General features: G+C 52.9%; 1 protein-coding gene across 1 annotated transcript; it reads right to left on the reverse strand.

Moving 5' to 3' along the window:
• Window positions 1–4,676: 4,676 nt before the first annotated feature.
• Window positions 4,677–13,158, reverse strand: Pdzd7 (PDZ domain containing 7). The gene is made up of 8 exons (XM_058581371.1): window positions 12,787–13,158; window positions 9,086–9,226; window positions 8,627–8,801; window positions 7,910–8,086; window positions 7,489–7,636; window positions 6,154–6,214; window positions 5,358–5,753; window positions 4,677–4,925 (listed from the first exon to the last, which is right to left on the reverse strand). Exons 1-8 carry the CDS (start codon window positions 13,010–13,012, stop codon window positions 4,696–4,698), a joined length of 1,554 nt encoding a protein of 517 aa, XP_058437354.1. The 5' UTR covers window positions 13,013–13,158; the 3' UTR covers window positions 4,677–4,695.
• Window positions 13,159–14,112: the final 954 nt, after the last annotated feature.

A 14,112-nucleotide genomic window follows, 5' to 3' on the forward strand; every position in this document is an offset into this window, starting at 1 on the left:
AAACAGCCACTTGTGTGTACATACATCAAGTCCACAAATCATTCAGCATCTAGGCCCTGTACTGGGCAGTGGAGACAAAATAATGAAGACCCCTGTCCCCAGTCCTCGGAAACTCAGTCTAGTGGGAACACAGGGCGAATGAACCATAAATTCCTGGCAGTGGGGCAACGGGGGTTTCAGAAGTGGAGGATCTGAGTGGGCTTCTTGGAGATGGTGGCCTTTACTCAGATTCTGAAAGAACAGATCAGGGAGGCAAGTGCTCCAAAGGCGAAGAGGAACAATGAGTAAACAGGTTTAGTGTGGCTATGGGGTCCACAAGGAGCCTCCACGTAGGGCTGCACAGTGGTGAGCGCTGTGACTAGTCCTCCCTGAAGTTGCTTAGTTAGTAACCTGTTCAGGCCAAAGTGGTGGCCATGGAAGACAATGGGGAAGGTGTTGAGAGGTGACCTCAGAGAGGGCCTTAAATGTGAGGATAAGCAACTTATATTCTATTCTGCCAAATATAAGTGGTCAAGAGGTGGCTTGGGGACCATGGAGTGAGCACAGAGGTATTTTGGTCTCATGGCTGTGTAGCGATGGCTCAGAGGGGAGAGAAAAGGGAGGCCTGAGGTTCAGGGCTTTATAGCCCAGGCATCAGAGGAACTTTATCGATCCCTGAGGGCTGGATTCATCCCAGAGGGTGGTGGAGGGGACTGGGTCAGGCAGTATGTAGAGCCTGCAGGTGATATGGGGACAAAGTGAGTACATGTCCTGACTTGAGGGCTGCAGAGTGGAGGGATGAAGGGGAAAGGCATTGGCCAAAGAAACAGACACAGAACCCCACCTAGTGGCCACATCCCAGAGGTACAAGATCCCTGGAGGTTGGTGAATAACAGCTGTACTTAGCACTCAGAGCTGAGTGTGACACCTACTGAGTTTAATTCTGAGTCCAGTAGCTGCCTCCCAACATGCACCCCCATCTGCAGCTCTACTGTGAACCAGGCCTTAGTAAAGGGATGCATGAATGACCACATCTTAGGGTCCAGGTGACAATACCTGGACACACACATGCGATAGCCAGATACATACAAGCCCATACATAGATAAAATCATGCAGTCATGTTGACACAAATCAAGTAGCCCTAGCCCACAGACATGCCAATGCAGATATTACACTGATATACAACATCACTCTGAGCAAGGTGGGTTGGAGGAATCTGCACATGACTCTCTGAAACCCCTCAGCCTGCACAAGCTGAGCAGAACCCACAGAACTCCAGGGATTCCTGAGACAAAGGATAGGACAGAATCTTCCAGTCCTCTTAGAGCGGGCGAGCTGCACCACATAGCCTCCCCAAAAGCTGACACCCACCCTGCCCTAGGGTCCTTGGGTTCTGTTTCAAGTAGAAGAGACCAGAATAATGGTGTAAGATTGCTTACGTGGGTAAGTAAGTAACTTAGTTACTTGGGTAACAGAAGGGGACTTTGTTTTCTCTTGTTAAAAAAAAAAGAAAAAGAAAAAGGGGACTTTGCATAGGGCTGGATCTACTGACTGTCCCAGGAATAAAAGGCGACAAGGGGGATAAGGCTGGGTGGGGGCTTAGAGGGACTAACTTCCACTCACTCATCACCTGTCCACCTTCTCTCTTCTCCTCGGTTTAAATGTCACCTCCTCGAGGAGGCCTTCCTAGACCATGCCACCTAATGTGTACCTCTCCGGGGTTATCTTTTATGTTTTTCTCCTTCACAGCATCTTGAGTGATTTGTTACTAGGGGTGTTTAGGATCTAGTTATCATATAGCTCCCTTTCCTGTGAGATTGCTCTCTGTGTGTGTTTGTGTGTGTGTGTGTGTGTGTGTGTGTGTGTGTGTGAGAGAGAGAGAGAGAGAGAGAGAGAGAGAGAGAGAGAGAGGTGTATTTTTCTTTTACTGACTGCTGGCCTCTCAGAATCAAGCCCAGGTACTGCTCAATAGACAGTGGCCTGAATGAATAAGGGGCTAGGTGAGTGAGCCACTGTGGGCCACAGCTATGGGAGGGCTGGGGGCTTACCCGTGAGCAGTGACGGGTGACTGCCAGCACCTCATCATCTGTCAGCAGCCTCCGGGCCAGGTCCTGAATGAGTGGCCGCCGGCTCTCCCAGGCCTGCACCTGCTCATTGGGCAGCTGGCTAGAGGGGCTCCCGGACCTGGCAGAGATCAGGGCCTGGCTCCTCTCCCGGTCTGCAGGGCAGGGAGGGGCAAAAGGATGTGATGGAGGAGCGGGAACTGTCGGGGTGGGTGGGCAGGGCTTCCCTACCAGGGGTCAGGCCTGAAGAAACAGGCCAGCTGAGAGGCCCAGGTACCTAGCATGAAATTCTAGCCTAGTCCATATATTCCCCAGTATGGCCTTCCACAGCAACCTGCCCTCCAGTGGAGTACCAACCCCAGCCTTTAGTCCCCAAACCCACCCCTACACCAGTCTACTCCTTAATGGAGTCTTGGCCCAGTGATCTCTGTGCCCCCTAAAAATACACTGTCATACTAGTCTGTTCCTCATTGGAAGCCCTATCACAGACTTTCTCATTGACCCTAGATATCTCTCTGGGAGACTCAGCACAAACCCTCAAAATGTATCCCCCTATCTATGTGCAACCCTATCTTTTCTAGTTGGGTATGGTAAGTAAGTTTAGACCAATTCTTTGAACTGCCCCCAATATGTACCTCTTTGCCTGATAGTCCTTGCTCGAGCCCAACAGATTTTAGTCCAAAGCCATCAAACCGGCCCCAACATGCACCCTTATCTCCACCCTACTGTTGACCAGGCCTTGGGAAAGACATGCATGAATTACCACGTCTCAGTCTCCAGGTGACAAACTTCTGTACAGGCCCAACTCCCCCTGCTGTGAAGAAGAAAAAGGCTCAGGCAGGCTCTGGAAAAAGGGTTGGGAGGGACTCAGTACTGACTGAAATGGAGCATTCAGGATGTAAGTAGGTTGGATCCAGAGACAAGAGAACTGGACCCCAGGGGCTTGAAGGTCATGCTCAGCTAGGGACTTCACTCTTAGGCAACAGAGAGTCAATGAAGATTTTGGATCAAGAGAGGATTCAGTGTGAGCGCTGCTCAGGGAGATTCATTTGAAAGAAGGAGAAAAGAACCCCAAGGACAGAGCCTGGGGTACCTACCTTCAAGGGTCAGAGGAGAAAAGAGGAGCCTTCAAAAGATAGATAAGAGTGACCAGAGAGGTGAGCTGAGAACCAGGAGAGAGCAGTGTCCTGGGAGCTGTGGGAAGAGAGAGGTGAAGGAGTGGGGGGTTGGCCCTAATTTGGAGGGCTGTCTCTCCTATGGAACTGTCACCTTGATGCCCCAGAACATCCAAATCCAGAGTGGGGCAGCATCCAGCTCCTCTTTCTCTGATTGTTTTCACCTACCCAACATCCACTCCCCTTTTCTGGAAACCTCACCCTAATGGTCTCCTGGGGACCAATGTCCCCATTCTCAGCCCATGTACTCTGGGGTAGGCATGTGACCCAGGCTGGCCAGCAAAAACACTTTGTCTCCCACATCACAGTGGTTTGTTTAGCATGGTTTGTGATCCCAGTGGGGATGAGAGACAGGTTCATGAGACTTAGCTGGAACTACTTCAGGAGAAACTACTTTTCCCTGGGGATTGCGAAATAATAGTGGCCATCTTATCAAGTCAGTAAAGCCCGAATGATGGCAAATCAACTCACCAGAAAATGGAACCAAAAGACCAATGGACACATGTAGTGATATTTTTCAGACCTTTAGACCTGCCTAAGTCAGTACCTGAGCTAAGAGGTCTTTTTTTTTTTTTTTTTTTTTTTTGGTACCAAGGATTGAACCCAGAGGTGGTTAACCACTGAGCAACATCCTCAGCTCTTTTTTAAATAAAAAAATCTCCTTAGGTCCTTGTTAAATAGCTGAGACTGGCCTGGAACTTGTGATCCTCCTGCCTCAACTTCCTGAGTCACTGGGATTATAGGCATGCACCACCACGCCCAGCAAGAGGTGACTTTTTTAAAAAAAATATTTTTTAGCTGTTGATAGACTTTTATTTATTTATTTTATATGTGGTACTGAGAATCGAACCCAGTGCCTGACACCTGCCTTGCAAGTGTGCTACCTCTGAGCCATGGCCACAGCCCCAAGAGGTGAGTTTGGTTAAGTTTCTGTCAAATGCAGCTCTAAGAGTCTTAACTCATCCACTCTTGGCCTGGACGTTGAGCCTTACCAGGGAGGACAGCCATCTCGTGGGTGGGAAGCCTCATGTGAGTACAGCGTGGGCTGGCCCTTCTGCCTGGGCCTTGATCTAGAAATGGTCTTGCTCAATGATTCTAGAATTTGATTGGGCCTGAGAAGCTAGATGGCTGGCAAAAGCAAGCCCCACTACTGCCACCACCAAGGGCACTGGGCTCTGAGCCAAGGTCTTCTACTTCCTTGCTGTGTTGCAACTCTGTCACTTTCCCTTTCTGTACAAAGGGAGGTAAGGCAAGATGACAATGACCACCACATTTTCCGAGCACCTTCTGTGTGCCAGACAATGTGATTTACATTTGCTAACTCACTTATTCCCCAGTATTCTAAAGAAACAGGCATTATTACTCCTATTGAATCTATGAGGAAAACTAGGCTCTCCAGGTTGAGTGGTGAGGCGGTGTGCCAGAGGCCCCAGCTGGCGGACTTTGCCCCATCTTCCCTGCCTGGTCAATCCAGCACCTACCTTTCTCCAGGTCCAGGCGAGGGCGGGCTTTGGCTGGGCTCCTGCTGTCCAGTGTCCAGGCCTCTCTGCGCCCATCCCCTGCAAGCCGCCCCTGCCGCCCTCCCTTGAAGAAGAGGTTCATCAGAGTCTTGGAGCGCTGCAGGGCCCCCTTCTCCCCAGGGGACCCCGACTTCTCCTTCTTCCGCTGTTTCTTCTCCTCTGCAGACACGAGGGAGCACCCGGGGGGCTGGAGGGTGGGCAGAAGGGAAGGACGAGGGGCAGGGGTGTGGGAAGGGGCAGAGAAAAGGGAGAGTGGGGGTGGCAGACAGGATCTGCACTCGTGCAGGGTGGGGAAGGGTGTGGGGGGTTCCTCCTCCAGTTTCCACCTCTCCCAGAATCACACAAGTGAAGCCGTGTAAGGAATCTGGGGCTGGGGAGAACAGGCCTGGGCACTCCAGATTGAAAGGACAGGGGTGAGGGCGGGTTTGGAGATCAAAGTTGGGATAGGACTAAGAACAGGTTTGCGGCCCAGGTCTGGCTTAAAATGGAACCCAGAGCATGGGATGAGTATGCTTTAGGGCTGAGCCTGGGCCAAGATCTGAGGCAAAAAGAGGGACAGAATGAGCAGTTTTGGACCAGGGACTATAGAGAAAGCAGCAGCCTCCCATTCCCCACGTACCCCATAGGGTCAGGTGGCTCTGGGAGCGTGTGATGGGGGGCCGGGGTCGGCTAAGGGCCAGCAGCAAAGCAGTCTTGGGGGACTCTGAGAGGGCAGAGTCAAGGCGGCGGGCAGGAGGGGGTCCTTCAGAACGGATGGCTGTGTCTCTGAGGATGACTGTGGGCCGCACGCTACACCAAGTCTCCACACGGCCCCCCACATCAGGCTCCGTCTGCATGGCTGTGTCCGCCCGCCCCCAACCTGTTCCTTGGCTGCCCAGGTCATCAGGCCCCAGGCAGACATCCATGCGGTCCGAGGGCAGGGAGCCTGAGCTATAGGGGGCGCTGGAGGCATATGAGGAGACACTGGAGCTGCTCTCAGAGGTAGGTGACAGCTGCTGCAGCACCCCATTGCTCACTGCAGGGAGATGGGAAGGCAGGGGCATATGCAGCACCTGTGCATATGACGGGTTTGCCTCAGCACCCTGTGAGGCTTGCAGATCACTCCGGGGCTTGCGGGTAGAGGAACGAAGGCCAGGCAGCCACTGAGGTTAAAGCCACAAGCTGCTACGCAATCCTGCCTCTGTCTTATGAGAAACCTCAGACAGAGCACTTCTCTGTTCACTCTCTGGGCCTCAAGGCCCTAGAAGAGCCTGAAATTGAATCTGCAAGACATCAGGGGGGTCCTAGAAGCCGCTCTGGGTTATGTGAGGGTCTTGAGTAGATCTTGGTCCCTGTCCTTTCTTTTTCAGAGACCCTGGCCCCACTCTTGGGTCTTAGCCCCTTTCCCTCCAAATTTGAGGACTTAAGCCACTTACATCGGTCCAGCCAACAGTACTCAGAAACCATCTCCTTGTAGGCAGGGTACCGGCCTGTCTCCTGGGGAGGTCATGGTGGGATAGGAGGAACAGGTGAGAAGGGAGGGTGAGAAATGGGACAGGAGTAAACCTTAATTTCCATTTCTCCCTTCTGAATCCACTGTGCTCTAGCAACATTGGCCACTTCATTTCTAATCATGCCAAGTTCCTTTGTACCACAGGATCTCTGCACCTGCCCTCCCTTCTGCCTGTTTTCTCTTCCTTCAGCTCATTATGTGGCTAGCTCATTCTTGCTCTTTGTCACTTCCTCAGAGAGACCTGCCCTGATGTCCCCTGGCTATAAGGATCTTCCCAAATTACTCCATTCCACCTCTCTGTTAATTTCCTGGTGGCATTTGTCACAGTCTACAAGTATCTGGTTTGTCCTTTTCCCCCCAGGAGCAGAGACCTTGGCTGTCCTGTCATTGATGCAGCCTCAGTACCGGGCATAGCATCCAGCACAGAGTAGGTACTCAAAATATTGTAGTTTTGTTTTGTTTTATGTGGAGTTGGAAATTGCACCCAGGGCCTCAAGCCTGCTGGGCAAAAACTCTACCACTGAGGTATACCCTCAACCCTCAAAAATATTGTTGAATGAATGAATAAGAGGCAGAGCAGGAGTGAGGAGGGGGTCTGGGATAATTTGAGGAAGGAAAGGGAGAAATGGGATGCGGGAGAGGTGGGAAATAGTGGGGGTGGAGGAGGCACTGAATGGTGAGATGGGCAAAGGCCTGGTGATGAAGGAGAAGGCAGAGCAGGGGCCACCAATTGGCACCAAGGAAGAGTGAGCCATCACCTTCTACAGAAGCCAGAGTGAGAAGGACCTGATCCTCAGGCAAGCGTGAGACCTACATGAATAATGAATACAGCTGCCTCCCCTGAAATCTGATCTCTGGCCCTAGCCTAGGGCTCCTTGCCCTGTGGCCTGAGGGTGCCTACCACCAAGTCTTTGCCCAAAGCCACAGATACCACTCCACCCTTGTGGGCAGGACATTTGTTCCTTCAACCCTAGGTCTCCACCATTCAGAAGAAAGGGTGCTGCCTCAGGAATCTGGGGAGAGGACTGGAGCCAGGTTACGCTACTGAGCAGCAGAATCACTGGCCTCTCTGAACCTCAGTTGCAATGCCTCTCTGAACCTCAGATTCTTCTTTTGCAAAAGGGGAATTAGAACTCCTTTCCACTTGGCTACGGAAATGTCACATAGGGGAGAGCAAGGAGCTCAATAAAGAACAAGGGTGGTCTGGGAAATACTTCTTCTAGTCTGGCCTCTCCATGACTCCCAGAGTCCTGCCCACCTTGATGGTCAACATGATGTGTGTTTGGCCTTTCAGCACCTCCACGGCTTGGCTGTGGCTGATGTCGTCGAACCTGACACCGTTGGCCGCCAAGACTTGGTCCCCCACCTTGATGCCATTCTCCTCGGCCAGCCCACCATGGTCCACTCTGGGTCAGACAGGTGTCAGTTGATAAGACTCTGGCCTGTCTCCCTCACCCCTATTTAGTTCCCTTTCACTTGGATATGGGAATGCCCTAGTCATGCTCCTTGACCCCCCTCCTGGTGACCACATCCCTTATCAGGTCCACCCCTGACCTGGGCCCTCATTTGGACATGTAGTTGGCCATGCCTCACTTGTTGGTCATCCCCAGGCCCCAATCCCAGCCCCATTCCCAGCCCAACCTCTAGATACTCCATTTCAACCCTGTCTCTGCCCTTACTTGGACACATAGATGCCCAGGCCAAACTCCTTGCCCCCTCGGATGTTGAAGCCCAAGCAGAAGTCGTCAGAGGTCGTGTACAGGTGGACAATGCGCCGCGCACCATCCTCCGAGCTGCTGTTGGATGGAGTGGAACTGCACTTCTCCACCACCAACCGCCGGTTCACCACATCCACCCTGGAACAGCAGCAAGGGGCCCTCAGGTGGGGTCCCCAGCCACCACCTCCCATCTCCCCTCCCAGTAGTCTTGATAGCTGCATGGGAATGGGAGGCTGCCTCCAGGGGACATCCCAGGCCTAGGATCCTCAGTGGGACATAAGTTGTATTCAGTCTGGGAAATCATCCTACTCACATTTTTATGGAACAGCTGCAATATGCAGTGCCCCATTTTTTAAAAATCTTTTTTTTTTTCTTTCGGTGCTGGAGATGGAACCCAGGGCCTGGGGCACAGGGAGTATGCACTGTATACTGAACCACCCCCAGCCCTAGGGCCCCATTTCTACTCCTTATAATGCCCCTATGAGGGAGGTGCTGATGCTGTGCCCTAGTTTCACAGCAGCAGCAATGAGCGAAGAGGGCCCTGGTGTTGGACAGTTAGTGCCATTGAAGTATGGCAAAGAGGGAGACTCAGGCCCATTTTATTTCCTGGGGATTGCACTGTTTCTGGCTCCTCCTGTTCAGGGGTGGTTGTGGGTTGGGAAGGCTGGGGCTGCTCACCATGTGGTTTTCTCCTTGGAGAATTTGATGCCTGGCACCCGGCCCATGCGCCGTACCATCATGTGCAGGCGGCTGCTGCCCGTCAGCACCTTCACTGCGCTGCCCATGGTGGTGCTCTCTAGGCTCAGTCCGTTCACCTCTGTGATCTTGTCCCCCACACATAGGCCAGCCCGCTCTGTGCCAGAGAGTGGGGAGGAGGCTGACCTCCCCACTGGACAGAGCTCCCTGGGGTACTGAGCTTCCTCCCTCAAGGTGCAGATCTTCAGAGTAGGCTCTGAGTATTGCCTATTAAGGAATCTCTGTCCCTTGATCCACTCTGCCCAAGGGTGGGCCCCATCTTCCATGAGATCAGCCTTCCAGAGCTGAGGACTTTTCCTCATTGCTGCCCACAGCATCCCCTGCCTCCCCTGAGATGGGGGTAACATCCTAAACCAGCAATCTTCCCCCAGGATCACTCACCTGCACTGCTCCCCTCCTCCACTTTGCTGACAAAGATGCCCAGGCCATGCTCAGAGCCTCCCCGCACACTGAAACCCAGCCTCCCTGCTGGGCTCTTCTCCACCCGGACTGTGTGGATGATGTCACTTTCATCACTGTTGGCTGCAGGAATGGGGACACAGGCATGATCCCCACGTTCATTCTGGGCACAGAGGGCCCCTAGGTTCCCAAAATTGGGGCTTGCAAAAGCTGGATTACTGGCCAGAGCCACATAGTACTGAGGGGAGGGAATCAATTTCCAAGTTCCATTTAGGGTGATTTTGACCCTGGGCCATGGAGTGTGTGGAAGCAGGTGAGGATATCAGGACAGGAGTCCTGCTCCTTTGCTGTGTGTGTGTGTGTGTGTGTGTGTGTGTGTAATGTTTACTGAGCATTCTGTGCCCATATTTCTAAAACGGCTGCCACTCAGAGGCCCAGAAAGATGGCAAAGAAGGTTCAAATTCCATTCTTTGGGACACAGCAAAGGGAGCCTGGCCTCTTCTGCTTGCAACAGAAATGGTAGATTAGCTCTAATTTCAAATAGCTGTAGAGTGAGGCTCTGGAAGGCATTAGATATTTTTGTCAGTGGAACCCAGAGGGCAGAATCAAGCCCATGTGGTGGAGTTAGATGGAGGCATGTTTTGTAAGGAAAAACTTTCTGAAATATGCAACTGCCAGAAATGGAATGGGTTTCCTGGGACAGCTAGTGAGCAGCATGCAAACTCAGACCTGGTAAATCCCTAACTGGGATGTTTAGGAAGGAGTGTCGAGGCCTCCATCTCTTAGACTCTGTGATTCTGGGAGTAAGCATGCAGGGACTACCTGGCTACCTGGGGAAAGAAACCCCAAACATCACCATGCTGCATGGTGTGCCCAGAGCTAACTTCTCCATCCAGTGCTGGGGTAAGTCAGAAGGTACGGGAGTGTCCTGGGTCCCAAGTTATCAGGAAAGGCTTCTTAGAGGACTGATGGATGGGATTTGAATGGATGGAAGGAAAAGGAGACACTGAGGAGGGGATGGAGTGAGCCAGGCTCAGAGACCGGCCTTGAGGAGAACTTCCAGGAAGAGAAAAGCAAGAAAACTTAAGGATAAGTTGGGCCCCAGATGAGTTGGGTCCATTTCTGAGATTTCTTCTCAGAAAGGCTTACCCTAGAGGTATTTGAGAGGGAGAAATCACACACACACACACACACACACACACACACACACTTCAATTTGATCTAGCCGAAATCAGGTTACAGTGCATGGCCAGCTCAGACAGAAGTCCCTAAGGGCAGCCTTAGGAGGGACAGTGCAGGACAGAGACTTGGGAGCTTGTGGGGTTTCCCAGCAGACTGTAGTCACAGGACACTTCAGCCTCAGCCCAGGAGTCTTTTGCTCCCAGCCCCAGCCCTCTTTCTCCTCAGTCCCTCCCAGGGGGCCCTTAGGGCCCTGTGCCAAGGTGATACCTATTCTGAGGTTTGAGCTCCAGAAGCCTGAGTCCTCTAAGGATGGGACCTTCTCTCCCTCCACTGCCCTGGCCCTGGCCACCCACCCATCCTCCAGGAACTCTACAGCCGTTGCCCATATGCCCGCTTCTGCTCTTGCCCTCTCCATCTTCTTCATGGCCAGTCTGTGTTTATAGCAAGGCATGCCTCTCCCCTGATAAAAAATGTCAACTCCTGTCCCTTTGCCAGCTTCTAGAGGAACTCCAACTCCTCCCTGGACTCAGTGAGGCCACCCACAGGCTTCCTCTGCCCACTTCCCTCCCCTCCCTCACCGGGCTTTGGCCACACTGACCTCCTTCCTATTACTCTTGGAAACCAGCCCTTTCCGTGTCCCCTTTGCCTGCAACACCTTTGCCTCGACCTGCATAGGCCAGTTCCTTTCCTCATTCCCTCTCTGCAGCCTTCCTGGACTCCTGGCCCTCCTGCCAGTTAGTCCCTGTCACAGTAGTTCCTGAGATGTGGTGTGGACCAGCAGCATCAACATCACCAGTAGACATGTTTAAAAAAAGTGAATTCTTGGGATTCACCACAGATCTAGAACCAGAAACTCAGGAGTAAGGCCAAGTGATTTGTCTTCGGTTTTTTTTTTTTTTTTTTTTTTGGTGCTGGGCATTGAACCCAGGGCGTCAAGCATGCTAGGTAAGGCTGTACCACTGAGCTACGTTGAGACAGGGTCTCAAAATATAAACTAAGGGGCTCGGGATGTGGCTCAAGCGGTAGCGCGCTCGTCTGGCATGCGTGCGGCCCGGGTTCGATCCTCAGCACCACATACAAACAAAGATGTTGTGTCCGCCGAAAAACTAAAAATAAATAAATAAATTCCCTCTCTCTCTCTCTCTCTCCCCCCCTCTCCTCTCTCTTTAAAATATATATATATATATATATATATATATATATATATAAACTAAGTCGCCAGACTGGACTCTTGTGATCCTCCTGCCTCAACCTCTGGAATAGCTGGGATTTCAGGCTTTTGCCACCTGCTGGCTACATAGTTCTTTCAACAGAGTGAAACCTATGAGGGTAGTGCCTCCTCACTCCCTTCCACACACACCTCCTAGCTCCTCTGGGGACTTCTGCTACATGACCAGAATGACAACGGTGACCCTCAGCAATGCCCTGCTGCTCACCTGAAGGTGAGGCACACCGTGGTAGGTGATGGCATGAATGTTCTGGGGACAGGGACAGAGACACCCAGCTGGGTCAGAGGGGAGGAGCAAGGCCTGAAAAGTCCATTCTGAGATCCAGTCAGAGGAGTGCTGCTGGATAAGAAAGAGGAGAGGAGCTGGAGATATTTATCTGGTCCTTCCCACAGAAAGCCCAGGCCCAGAGGGCCCTGCTCCCTGCCTGGCAGTCAGGGTGCTGTCTTGTTCACCAGATCTTTGCCGCCTCACATCTGTCACTGCAACCAGGCTATCTCCTAGGTGCCTGCCTCACATGCTCCAGCTTTTCACTCTAACCTCTATGGGTGATAGCTGAACCCCAATACCAGCTGTTTTTGTTGCTGTGTCTCTAAGTCCTGCTACAATGTATGTTTCTGGAGGTGAGGCTCATTTCTCTAGGTCCTCTGCAGGACCTAATCAGGGCAGGTATAGAATTGGTATACAATAACTGCAGCATCAGGTAACTACACCAGCTTAGGTCATACCCTCTTTGAGGGCCCAGACCTAGGCCTCCTTCAAACCTCTTGTCTCTTCTCTTCTGACTGAACATTTGCTGCTCTACCTTCAGGCCCTTGCTTTGATCCCTGAAACCTGGGCACTGACTCCTCATAGTTAGGCACAGAGCTGGTCATACAATTGGCTGGTTGCTGGAAGATGTCCTTTTCCATCCTGCTCCATCCCACAAAGCACACATAAATGGATCTGGAGAAAAGCAGAGTTCATGGGAGGAATGGGCCTGTTCAACACCTAACCTTGTTCACTCCAGGGCTAACATACTATACACACAGCTTTCCCTGCTGTCCTATCCCTAGCTTCTAACTCTGGTCTACAATCTTAGAGCCCTAAAGTCTTGACCTGGAGGAGAGGCAAGGGTAAGCAAGGAAGATGTGGGTTCCCAGAGCCCTCACTTCCCTAAGACTCCTATCTCTTGAGTTCCCCCCAATCATTGGCTTTACCACCTCCTACTTAGTTCCTGCTGTCCTCTATCCCAGCCTTCCCCAGCCCAAGCTAGTGACTGGGCCCCACACCCACCTTCGATGGGGGAGTTGATGAGAATGACACGGCCCATGGGTGATGAGGCTCGGATTCCACGGGGGGGCCCATTCAGCAGTCGCTGCTGCTTCCGCAACAGGTATCGTGTTGCGGTGGAGCCGAAGTCGCTGCCCAGGTGGCCTCGGGAGGAGAGGGAGCTCAGAGAGCTAGAGCTGAGTTCTCCTAGACCTGGTGGGTCAAAGCCCGCTGTGAAGCCATGTGCCATGGTGGCTGGACTGGAGTGGCACCCTACAGGTCCAGAAGGAATCTGCCAACCCTCCAGAGGCCAGCTCCCAGTGCTCTGAGCTCCATGAGCCTTCCGTGCAGGGTGAGGTCTCAGAAAGGTGGAACCCCTCACTTCTCAGGTGTGGTAGGCTCCAGACCTGGGCAGGGAGAGCATAGATTGGGTGAGAGGGTGTGAACATTGCCCTACTGTCCCCAGAACTGCCACTTCTCCCCCTGGTTTGAGCATCCTGCCCTCCCATATCTTAGACCCTCAGCTCCCCACCTCTCCTACCCTGGGCCAGGGGTTGACCACGGCCAGGCACCATTTTGGACCTTTGGAGCCATTTATATAAAAGGTGTATGGGGAGCTCTCCGCATTTCTGCTCTCAGCTGAGTCATTTACCTCATCCCCAGTCCTCAGTAGAGGTTGAGAGAGTGGATATGGGATTATTGCAGCCCCTGGCCTTCCAGCAATGTGGGGAAAATGAAGGGCCAGGACAATTCATTGCCATACCTCTTCTGTGTATGCGGACAGGGGCCAACCTTCAGCGTAGGGCTTCAGGACCTGGGACAGCTGCAGCCCAGGCCCAAGAAATCCCCTGACCGCAGGCAGCTGCTCAGGGTTCAAAACTGCTGCGTGACTCCTTCCCACGCTTGGGCGGAGAATCTGCCGGTCAGAGCCTCACAATACCCAGCGAAAAACCCAGAGCCAAGTCTCCCAGAGCAGATCTGGTACCCAGAACACAACCCCTACTCCAGGCCTGGCCCTCCTGGGCTCCATTTCTCTGGCTTGGCCCCCTCACCTGCTCCGGTGTGTGATCGCGGCGGGTTTTGTGCACCCTCAGGTGCCAGCCAGTGCAGCAGCCAGCGACCCCGCCCACGCCCAGCGGGGCTGCGGGAATAGGGCTGGTCTGTGAAGCTCTGGGCTCCCATTGGCTAGTGGGGCCACCAGTTACTCCCTCCAGCACCTCCCTTGGTCGCCGGGGGTCTGCCGCTGGTCACCTGGTCCTGGGGCCACAGGGCTCTGCCCCAACCCGTTACGCGAACCTAGGGCTTGGCTCTCGGCTCGCCCCATCCCTCTGGAACCTTGTCTTCTCCGGG

The sequence above is a fragment of the Marmota monax genome, unplaced genomic scaffold (genome assembly GCF_021218885.2).
Source record: "Marmota monax isolate L192 unplaced genomic scaffold, Marmota_monax_Labrador192_F-V1.1 WCK01_AAM20220418_F8-fsc00004, whole genome shotgun sequence".
In the NCBI taxonomy this organism is placed as follows: domain Eukaryota; kingdom Metazoa; phylum Chordata; class Mammalia; order Rodentia; family Sciuridae; genus Marmota; species Marmota monax.